This window comes from Citrus sinensis, chromosome 7 (assembly GCF_022201045.2).
Source record: "Citrus sinensis cultivar Valencia sweet orange chromosome 7, DVS_A1.0, whole genome shotgun sequence".
NCBI lineage: Eukaryota > Viridiplantae > Streptophyta > Magnoliopsida > Sapindales > Rutaceae > Citrus > Citrus sinensis.
In genome coordinates, this window is record NC_068562.1 from 16,243,014 (window position 1) to 16,254,310 (window position 11,297).

Consider the following 11,297-nt stretch of genomic DNA (forward strand, 5'->3'; position numbering starts at 1 on the left):
CCATGATTATTGAATCGGATTCAACAGAAGTGGCGGAGCTAGTCTGGAGCAGGAAAAGTAGCTTGACTGAAGTTTTTTGGACAATAGAAGAAATAAAACAACAGCTGCAGATCTCGAATGCATTTTCACTACAGTATGTTCCAAGGAAGTGTAATGCTATAGCTCATGTTATAGCAAAAGTGGCTCTGGATTTTGAGAATTTTGTTATATGGCTGGAAGAGTTTCCAGTCAAGATCATGATGTTACTCTCAAATTTTATCAATTAGAAAGCTTTACTTTCTTTTCAAAAAAAAAATAATAATAACATGCTCTCCTTTTAATGTAAATTTGACTAGGCTTGTTGAAATATTTAAACTTACACAAACTGAAACAAGAAAAGCTACCATTTTTTTACTCTTATAATTTTAAACTATTTTTAATATTGTATGAAAACTTTTATATTTCCATTAAATGATACTATATTTATATACATGATTAATAAATAAAATCTGTATTGCTCAAATCAAAATCATATCCAAATATACTGTTGGTATTTTTGCGTGTGGATGTCAAATATATCAAATTTAATAGTCACATAATTTTGAAATCTAATACCACGAGACTTACCGCATCCGTATTTTTTTTTTTTTAATTTTTAAATCATTTGGATTTAATTTAAATGCACGCGCCTCTGTTACTATTATGAGATCAAAGTTATGGACAAATCGATAGGCAGACACGAGTCTATTTTACAAAAAGATTGGGTCCAAATTGATTGCAATATGCAGTCCTTCAAATGGGCCTCATTTTCATACTCATTTTTTTCATCAGAATTATGAGAGAGACTAATTGACCCTAAAGTGGCCCTGAAGTCTCGATCATCACCTGCCAAAGAAGCAGAGTCGCATATTACTTTTCACATGCATAAGTGTTCTTTGATTGGGTTGAATTATATTATATTATATTATAGTATAGTATATTTGTATTAGAATATATTGTATTAAGTTGTAATACAATACTATATTTAGTATAGTATAAATTGTATTATATAAAATAATATTATTGTATATTAGCGTTAAAATTAAATTAATATTAATTAAATTTATCAATATTCTAGGGTTTTATTATTAATTTTTTGAAATTAAGTAATAAATAATTATTTTTTTATATTAATTTTTATAATAAAAAATAATTTAATAATATACTAGTATTAAATAATATAATATTATAATATTACCTTATACTATGAATACTATTATATTATAATGTAATATATTTCTATATATTAGTTATTATAACATACTATAATTTAATATTATATTGTAAAACTATAATTCTCTATAATTATATAATATAATATAAATTATATTATATTATAAAACAATATAATATAAATTGAAAATTTGTTTTTACTTATTAATGTCAAATACAATTTAAATTTAATAGTTTATTAACTAATAAATTATGAAATAAAATTAAAATACTATTACGTATTTAAAGGAAAATAATTAAAATGATTTTATATAATGCAAGTAAAATAATGTATCATCATTTGTTAAATATTTCGGTTTGTTACGACCTTATAATGTTATTTAAATTAAATTTTTATTTTAAGTATAAATATAAATTAATATTTAATAAATTTAGATTTATTATGACTTAAAATATTTAAAGAATTATATATATATATATATTTTTTAATAGGAATTGAATTACTTTATTAAAAAATAAAAGAGAGGAACTATAACCACTGACGAGGAACATAGTGAGCTTTACACTTTAGAATATGCAGAAAGCTAAAGTGGAAAAAAGAAAATACCGAGAAGCTAAATAAAAAAGATAACTATGTAAGATGATATTTTCAGAACCCATTTGCATCATGAGAAAGTAGCTGCAAAATTTTTAAAGAGTTTTGAAAATATTAATGGGTTGCTTTCTTATGATACCAAGTGACGAAATCACGAACAAAACCCAAGTTAGTTAATTTACGTGTGTGTATGTATATATATTCAGTTTCCCCAATGGTATGGGAGAATTTGAACCCCTCAATTTGAGAATTTGAACTCCATAAAATTGAGGAGATATGCTGAACACTAAACCAATTTGACACAATCCATTTATTGGACGCAAGTAACATGAATAAGTGGGTTTGATTCATTAAATTTCATATTATTATTAAATAAGTCGTGTTTAGATCAAAACTTTTTTTTTTTAGGATCGTGTTAAAATTAAAGATCTTGATTATTTACTTAGTTAATGACACAATTATTTGTAAAGGATAAACATTTATATGAAGTTCTATTTTATAAAATTTTAGATAAATTTACAATTTTAATAGTATAACCGTGTAATATTTTGATAGATAAATATATTTATTTTATCAATATATCATATTATTTAAATAAATAAAGGAATAAATATGTACAAAATACCTACTATAAATCATGTTAAATACGTATTAAGGAGGTTAATGGGCCATGGTGAGTCACGCATTTATATTATGTGTCGAGTTTAGATTTCAATTTTTTTAATATAATTATTAAATAAATTATACTTAAATCAACTTAAATTTGACACAATATGAACACAATCGATTAAACTGTTTAGTTTAGCCGGCTCTTATTAGTACATACCACGAGTCCATACCAATCGCCTACAATAGATTTTAGGATCATTGACTTGCCATAAAAGTTGTTGAACAATCTTGGTCTTCCAACTTCCAAGATTTGTTCAACCTCAACTTTTTAATAAATTATTAAACTCAAAGTTATATCTCTATTTAAACAAATAGCACTAGCTATAATTTTTTATATTTCTTTGGATTATCAGCTAATTGATAATTAATACAAGCTGATGTTGTCTACGACACATTGAAAGTTGCTTGCCACTGGCCAAACCCACTAAAGCAAAGCTGTTAGCTGTTGTATTATTTTAGTGTTGAAGCAAATAAAAGCATTGTTAATATCGAAAAGAGTAGTTGGCATTTTATGAAAAAAAAAAAAAATCATCAAGGTTAAAATCAAAATGCCTAAAACACAATCATATTGTAAAATTTATGGAATATGCTCCAAGATTCCACATGTGAAGCATGTAATTTTAAAGCAAAAATAAAGTCAGTTGGATTATTATAAATAATGTTTGTTTAGGATAGTGATACATCTGATTCCAAACCAACAAAATTTAGTACTCTTTATTAAAATAAGTTGACTTAAAGTCTTAAACCATTAAACGTTCCCAAATCAAATATTGACACTTTTACTTCCCATAGATTACGCTTGTTGTATTCCCAAAATTTAAGGCGATAATTGTTGTATTTTCAAGATTGACCGCAAATTTGATGCGCTTTTCATAATAATTGCAATTTCAATACTACATAACACGTATTTTGATTTCAATGGGCCAACTAATTCAGTCATTTTTGCTTGTTTGTGTATGTGATTGGGATCCCTCTTATTTCAACTCTTATCAATTTTTAAAAAAATCTCATGTCATAAGTCTTAAATTAGTCACCAATCAGCCACATGAATTTTATTATAAAGAGATTGAGATAATAAGAAAATCCGATTCTTGATTATAGATAAGTGGAAGTTTACGACATCCATCAATTTAAAAAATATATATATATTTGAACTTACATTTTTATTTTATCTTTAATTCCTTATGGATATTCATATTTTAGTTTCCTTAGCATTTTTAGAATATTATAGGAGGAAAGCCGAAAGCGACTAAACCCTATCTTTTGTATGGTAAAATTAACCATTTCTCTTTGTTTTTTTTTTTTAAATCCACCGGAGCCTTATACCAGTAATAATATTATGTTAATTATCAACTTCTTTAATTACTTCAAAATTAGTGTTAAGTTTCATTCATTTTCAACTTTTCCAATTTTTGTAGTACTAAAAGTTAGATTTTCCTTAAAAGATGAATCATCTTGTGTAATTAATATTGTATGTCAGGAAGTTCAAACATTTTTTTTAATACTGATTACATATCATATTACTGTATTACATAAATATTTACAAATGTTATTAGAACAAATATTTCATTGATCAGCTATATAATTGAAACTTACATTATTATATTAATTCTATGAAGTGCATGTCTAGACATATGACCCTCACAGACGAGGAATGTCTCTGCTCCACTCGTATTTCGTAAGGGAGAAAAATTTAGAAATTAACTCCACATAATTTTTTGTTTAATTGAGGGATGTTGAGCTTATGGAGACTCGAACCACTATCCTAATAATCTTACTTAACTTTAAAAGTAGTGGTTCGGATCAAAACCCAAGTGGCAAGTTCAAACAAATTTTAATATGAGGAAAAAAATAATTAATTTTGCCAAACAAGAAGGAATATATTGATTATATCAAAATTTAGAAAAATTTTAAATATTTCCCTATTTTATTTCTCCTATTTAAATTATAATAAAAAATTTTATTTGCAACTCTTACTCAAGAAATAATCATTTACCTTGAGTTAACTGGTCAAGCACACCATCCCCAATCATAACCTCTGTTTGAGTTTGTTGTACTCAACCTTAATATCAAGCACTTACCTTTATATATATTTATGATGTCATCCACCCCTTGATGTATTCACAAACAAGTCCATTTTTCTTACGCATTATAAATTAGATTTTTCTTGGCAGTGTCGTTATAAATAAACAAAAAGAATTTTGTCTATATACAAACCTTGTCAATTATAGAATCAGACTAAATATGTTCCTGAAAAATTACTTAAGAAAAATATTCTTCTTCATTTTTTATTGTTTTGAAATCTATTTCAAGAAAAAGAAAAATCAATGAATCTTCTTTTAATTGGTAGTTCCTCTAAAAGGTTAAAAGATCACTAATGGAAAAGATACGATTTGAAGGTAATAAAGTACATTTGAACACATGCTAGTTTGTTATGATAATTTTCATTTATTGTTGAATGAAATGTGACGAGTTACCAAAGCGAACCAACATTGAATTCAATTAAATGCAATTAAATTTGTTAAGGAAAAATTTAACCAACAATAAAAATCTTAATTGATTTTATTATATACAAATAAAATAAATAATTAGAATAAATTAAAGAAAACTTACATTGGACCGACTTAATTATACTGTTATATATTCCATTCTCATTAATAGTTTTTCTTTTAATTTCAAGAATTCAAATATAAAATTTTATAATCCACATTTTTAATTTGGGTAAGAGATTAGAATATTTTAAAATGAGATAACTTATTATGTGAATAATGAGTAAAGATACCTTCTATTAATACATTGAACGTATGATTTTTTCTTCTGTGCTAAGATTTTCTTGGTCGATTTAATTGTTTATTAGAATAGCTTACTATAATTTGATCAATATATATGACCTATGGTATTGTATAATTGTTTCTTGTGCTGAATATCGACTTTAAACATTATCAAATGATTAAAAAATTAATGAAAGATTATTAAATCTGACTATCGGGCATACTTGAGCTTAGACTACGGTACCCAAAAAAAATTGCTTTAAATTTATATTTACTTTTTTTTTTAATTTCTTCTTTAATTAAAAAAACAAAGAGAGAAAATAATAAAAAGAAGAAAAACACTTAAAACAAAAACAAAACAAGTTGTAATAAAAGAGACGGGAAGTCTATGATTGTCTCTCAACAAGCGCAACGCAAGTGTCGGTGGTCTTTTTGTAGGAAAGAAGAAAGAGAGAGAATCCGAATATTATTTCTTTAGCTCATTTAAGATAAACTCTCACTTTCTTCCTCTCTTCAACTCTGCATTTATCAGCTCTCCTCTCTTTACCAACTCACCTCAGCTCACCTCAATATGCTTTAAAGTTTAAATCTTTTGACCCATCAAACCAACCAAAACATTATCTTCTTCATCTTCTGCTTCTAAAGATACCCACATAGAATTTTTATTTTTATTCTTATTCTTATTTTGAATTTTATTTTTATTTTTTAAGTTTGAAATGGGTGTAGATTTGAGGCAAGTTGTGGCTGGTATTTTGACACTCACAATGTTTGTAATGCTTGGTAATATGATTAAGAGAGACCACTTTGATTCTATCACTGTAAGTAACTCTATTAATGTTACTTCAATTGCCTTTGCATTAGTTCACTGCTTCTAATCTGCTTTCTAGTTTGCACTTTTTATTTGTAAAGTTCTGATTTAAGTTTCTTTTGAAATGTTTATATCTGTGTTTGTGTTTTTCTTTTATCTTAAGGTGTAGCTTGTTTGATCTGTTTTGATATTGTGTGAAAGATCTTCGAGGCTTTGTATTTTGTAGCATAAAAATTTGATTTTTAATTTTCTTTTCTGTAGCTAATGTTGATTTAAGGGGGAAAATGGAACCATTTTTCTACACAGTATTGGGTTTTTTGTTTTGGCTGTGCTGAAATGGAGGAATGGAATAGAAATTTGTATTCCGTTCTCAAGATAACAGAACAAAATTGTTAAATTTATTGTTATTTTGCTGTCTTTGTAATTGAATTTGTGTGTCTATAGATATGATTTGACAATTTTCTCTTGTAATAACAAATCTTTAACTGTCCTGGAGCTGCTTCTTTTCTTACTTTGTGCGATCAATTAACGCTTTATATATTTTTTGTTAATATTGTGTAAAAAAGGAAAAACTTCCAGGGGATGTACAGGATGTTGCAAAGGTTGCAGAGGAGGGCCTTCGCACGATTGCGAAGCTGAGTAAAGGGCCATGGCTTGAGGACGGCGAACAGCTAAAACCTTGTTGGTCCAAAACCAACTTTGGTAACCTAATTTGATTGCTTCTATATACGTGGAATTTTATTGATGACTACATATCTGGATATATTTGTACCCACAAATAGTATAGTGGAAGATGCTTCTCCTTGAATCACTGATTTGGTCTCTTTTGTCCAATAGATGAGATAGAGGAGTCAAGAGGATACGTAACTTTCTCGTTGACCAATGGCCCTGAATACCATGTCTCTCAGGTATCTTGATGGCCTTTGAGTTTTGCATGATATATTTTTTATGTATTTTCATTTTTGCAATGTTGAAAAAGTTTTCATCAAAGGCGTATGGTGGTTAACATTCTTCTCTAAATTTAGTGGTTACCAATGCATATCCAATACTATTTGTGCTTTGTAATGAGAAATGAAGGGCTTTAGCGAAGCTGTCTTGCTCTTTGCTAACTCATACATATCTTTAGCATCCGTTAGGTCTGGCTGTGGTTATTAACATAGCTATGCCTGCTTATCTCTTGGCTGAGGCATTGTAGAAAAGTTCATTGCTATGATTTTAGTTCACAGGCTCTGTTTTCACAAAAAGTCTTATAATGCATGATTCTTAGTTGGATCAATCTACTTTGTTCTTTGTTTAATGTACTTTGCTCGTTAATCTGCCAGTTTCCTCTAATTTTTGGGAGCATGTGCATTACAAGCCTTTTTGATGTTTTTGCTCAACTTTTAATATTAATTTACTGGTGATTGCATTTTTCAGATTGCTGATGCAGTTGTTGTGGCAAGAGTTCTGCGAGCAACTCTTGTAGTCCCTGACATTAGAGGAAGCAAACCAGGTGATGAGAGGTTAGTGTTCATGATGGCTCCACTTTTATCCATTACAAGCACGTATTCTGCTGCGTCTGTTTCGTTAGAATTTATCATTGTCAAACCAAAAACTCTTGGATGGGTCTCTAAGTAACAGGATAGAGAGAAACTGAGAAAATGTAAATCAATAATATTAACTATTAATCTATGCAGAATTGTAAAGCTTGCTACAAACCAGTGAAATTAAATTTACTGAAGTTCATTTGGTGGGGGCTAACAGAATTTTATATCTTCCAGGAAATTTGAAGATGTTTATGATGTCAATAAGTTTATAAGAAGCCTGGATGGAGTGGTCAAAGTAGTAAAAGAACTGCCTGAGGAGATTTCATTTCGAAATCTTGCTGTTGTGAAAGTTCCTAATCGAGTCACAGAAGATCATATCATAGAAAATATTCAACCCATCTTTAAAGCAAAGGGAAACATAAGGCTGGCAACTTACTTCCCTTCAGTGAATATGAGAAAGAGCACAGAGAAAAGTAATGCTGATTTAGTTGCATGTTTGGCAATGTTTGGGACTTTGGAGTTGCAACCAGATGTCAATGAAGTAGTTGACTCCACGGTCGAGCGGCTAAGAACATTGAGTCGCAAGTCAGATGGCCGGTTTATCTCAGTGGACTTGAGGGTTGATCTATTGGATAATAAGGGTTGTCATGAAGGCAATGGCAGGAAAAGTTGCTACGGTGCACATGAAATTGCTGTATTTTTGAGGAAGATTGGATACGACAAGGATACCACCATCTACTTGACTCAATCAAGGTGGGATAGCAGTCTTTCGGTGCTGAAAGATATCTTCCCTAAAACATATACAAAGGTGAGACATTCTCTTTTCTGCACCGATTAATCTTCTAATAATGTTAAATGTTTTTGCCACATGATCTTTGAGTTATTTATATGTTATTGAGGGCATTCCGGTTGTTTTTAGCGACTTTCACTTTCAACCCTTTTCATTGTTATGCTTCAAAATTTTGGCACCATGCTTGATAATTGTCAGTTCTTACTGTTCAGGTTTATTTTTTAGTCTTAATGCAACTGCTTTGTTCTGAAGTCATCTTTGCATTGGTATACTATTGCAGGAAAACATCATGCCTGCAGACAAGAAGGAAAAGTTCCTCGATTCAGCAGACTCGGAATTTGAAAAGGTTATTGACTTCTACCTATGTTCACAGAGCGATGCTTTTGTACCAGCCATCTCGGGCCTGTTTTATGCAAATGTAGCCGGAAAGAGAATAGCTTCCGGTAAGAATCAAATCCTCATTCCGGCTGATATTTCTGGTTCCTCTGCCTCCGCCACAGATTTCATCTCCCCATATGTTTTGAAGAAGAACCATATGGCCCATTCATGTTTTTGTTAACTGCCATTTGGAGCAACCTAAAAGAAAGCAGTTATTTGCCCAAAAAAAAAAGGTGTAATTTACCTCAGTTAAGCTTTTCAGGTAAGCATATGGACTGGTAAATAATTACTTTGTTCATACTTCAATTAGGTCTGAAAACTGGAAGATCCCGAAACAAGAAGTTTTGTTATTAAATTTTTCATATTGTTCAATCAAGATGTTTTGTAACCTCTTGGGGGGGAAAAAAAAAGATATTTGATTTGTTGTAGAACTTGATCATATATTTTGTTAATTGTAATATCTCCCACACTGGAACCTTTTTTCTTTCAATTATTGTTATTATTTTTTCCTACTCTAATAATTCGGTTGAACCAAAGGAGTACAAATTCATGAAGGTGCTGATACTGGTTGAATTTTCAAAATTCAATATTGAACCAAGTTGGGCCATTGGGTTGGACCATTTGGGTACCAAGGACTCTCCTTTCCAATCCTAAAATCTAGTCTCTGGGCTTCTAGCGGATATGGAATTATTATTATTATTATTATTTATTACCGGTTATACGATGGGGGAGCGGATGCAATCTTTTTTCTTTAAATAGCCGGCCGAATGACTGCATGATCGTCGGTCTACTCTTAGCTCAAATCACCATTTGGATCTCAGCGTAATAACAATTTAACTCCCTCTTCCATTCTTGTGAGCAGGATTCAAACTCTAAAATTATTGTTTTTAATACAAGAATAAGAGATTTAAAGAAACGAATATGAGACTTGATTCAAATGTAGCAATCATTTAAAGATGGAAGGGTAAAAAAAAAAAAAAAACTTAAGCTAGCTGCCACTTGTGACATCTTAATTTCTATAACTGATCTAGGAAATCAGCTAAGTGCTAATAGTAAATCCTCGAATACATCAATTTCTCCATAAACTTTCCATATTTTTCATGACATTTTGAAAAATATGAAAAAGGAAAATAACCGTTATTCTCTTACCAATATTAGAATTCTAAGCAAGTGTAAAAAAATCAAGATTACATCTCCCTTATATAACACAAGCCAATCTTTTGATAGAACCATTGAGGAATTTTTTAATCGTTTGAAAGATTTGGTGAGAAGATATTGGAGATACTCAAGAATCTAAAAATGTCTTGGAATTCAAGTAGCAGTAGATGTGCAGCTTGCAAATCTTTGAGAAGAAAATGCCCTAAAGATTGTGTGCTAGCACCATATTTTCCCTCAACCGATCCTCAGAGATTTTCTGAGGTCCATAAAATCTATGGTGCCAGCAACATTTCCAAAATGCTCCAGGTAATTATAACATTAAATTCATAAACTTTATTTGCTGTAATTTTCTTTCTAAATCTTTGTTTGCTTACAAGTATAAGATATGATTCTGTTTCCCATTCTATAATCTTCTTTGTAATAAATTATACGAGGGTTTTGCAGAATTTGGATAACTTTATTTTGTTCACTAAACCTAGGACTGTGTCAAAATAATTAATATGATCATAACAAAATTAAAATTTTCTTATTTTTTCCTTCAACATCTTAGAAAATCATATTTATATATATACGTAGAAATATTCAAATCTAGGTTTTTGGACTTTATTTAAATTCGGAAAAATTATTAAGTCATATGGTTTATCAACAAAGTCTAGAATCCTAAGCTAAATTTGCATATATGTGTGTGTGTGTGTACGTATAAAATTTTCCAAGTGCCATTTATATTTATAGATTAACCTTTAGGCAACCATAATTGTTATTTTAAATAAGTTAAATTTGATTTATGTTAAGTTTACGGTTGATAATTAATTGATTTTCTCTCAATATGAGTTAATTTGGTTTCTTTAACTAATTTGACAAATAAACAGAATATTCCACAGCATTTAAGAGAGATGGCAGCTGATAGCATGGCTATTGAAGCAAAGCTACGTGTTCAAGACCCAGTTTATGGATGTGTTGGAATAATACATCAACTGCAGCAACGAATAATTGAGGTTCAGTCTGAGTTATTGAAGAGCAAATGTGAGATTGCATTTTGCAATGCTCACGAACTACAACAGCAGCAACAATGGCAACAGTTGCAACATTGGCAGCAGCAGCAGCCAATGTTCCATGCTGCTCATGAGCTATCATGGCTTGATTCAAGTGATCAGCAAGAACTTACAAGCGATCCCTCTTTTAGTGAATTTGGCTTTTGATATAAACAATTAAATATGTTGTTAAAAAATAAATAAATCAAGGCAATAGCAAAATTTCCTTTTTTGTTTTGTCGTTTCTCTTTTAAGTTTTTTTTTTCTTTTCTTTCTGATGATTCATTAACAGAACTGTCTCGTGTGTTGTTAAATGATTTTGAATATTATGTAAAATAATAATTTTAACATTATTAGTATGTGAGATTTTTTTTTAATTG

General features: G+C 29.5%; 2 protein-coding genes across 2 annotated transcripts; both read left to right on the forward strand.

Annotated features, from left to right (window-relative positions):
* Positions 1 to 5,625: 5,625 nt before the first annotated feature.
* On the forward strand, positions 5,626 to 9,218 carry LOC102630315 (protein MANNAN SYNTHESIS-RELATED 1-like). The gene is made up of 6 exons (XM_006491974.3): positions 5,626 to 6,044; positions 6,601 to 6,736; positions 6,872 to 6,942; positions 7,451 to 7,536; positions 7,795 to 8,368; positions 8,631 to 9,218. Exons 1-6 carry the CDS (start codon positions 5,943 to 5,945, stop codon positions 8,907 to 8,909), a joined length of 1,248 nt encoding a protein of 415 aa, XP_006492037.2. The 5' UTR covers positions 5,626 to 5,942; the 3' UTR covers positions 8,910 to 9,218.
* An 809-nt stretch (positions 9,219 to 10,027) lies between these two features.
* On the forward strand, positions 10,028 to 11,085 carry LOC127898667 (LOB domain-containing protein 24-like). Its single transcript, XM_052431332.1, has 2 exons — positions 10,028 to 10,192; positions 10,756 to 11,085. The coding sequence occupies exons 1-2, from the start codon at positions 10,028 to 10,030 to the stop codon at positions 11,083 to 11,085; spliced, it is 495 nt and encodes a 164-aa protein (XP_052287292.1).
* The last annotated feature ends 212 nt before the right edge of the window (positions 11,086 to 11,297 follow it).

Excerpts from the sequence above, each read along its gene's own strand:
- LOC102630315 (XM_006491974.3), top strand. The coding sequence starts at position 5,943 with ATGGGTGTAGATTTGAGGCAAGTTGTGGCTGGTATTTTGACACTCACA. Across the intron at positions 6,737-6,871 it reads TTGGTCCAAAACCAACTTTG|ATGAGATAGAGGAGTCAAGA; the intron begins GTAACCTAATTT and ends TTTGTCCAATAG. Across the intron at positions 7,537-7,794 it reads AGCAAACCAGGTGATGAGAG|GAAATTTGAAGATGTTTATG; the intron begins GTTAGTGTTCAT and ends TATATCTTCCAG.
- LOC127898667 (XM_052431332.1), top strand. The coding sequence starts at position 10,028 with ATGTCTTGGAATTCAAGTAGCAGTAGATGTGCAGCTTGCAAATCTTTG. Across the intron at positions 10,193-10,755 it reads ACATTTCCAAAATGCTCCAG|AATATTCCACAGCATTTAAG; the intron begins GTAATTATAACA and ends ACAAATAAACAG.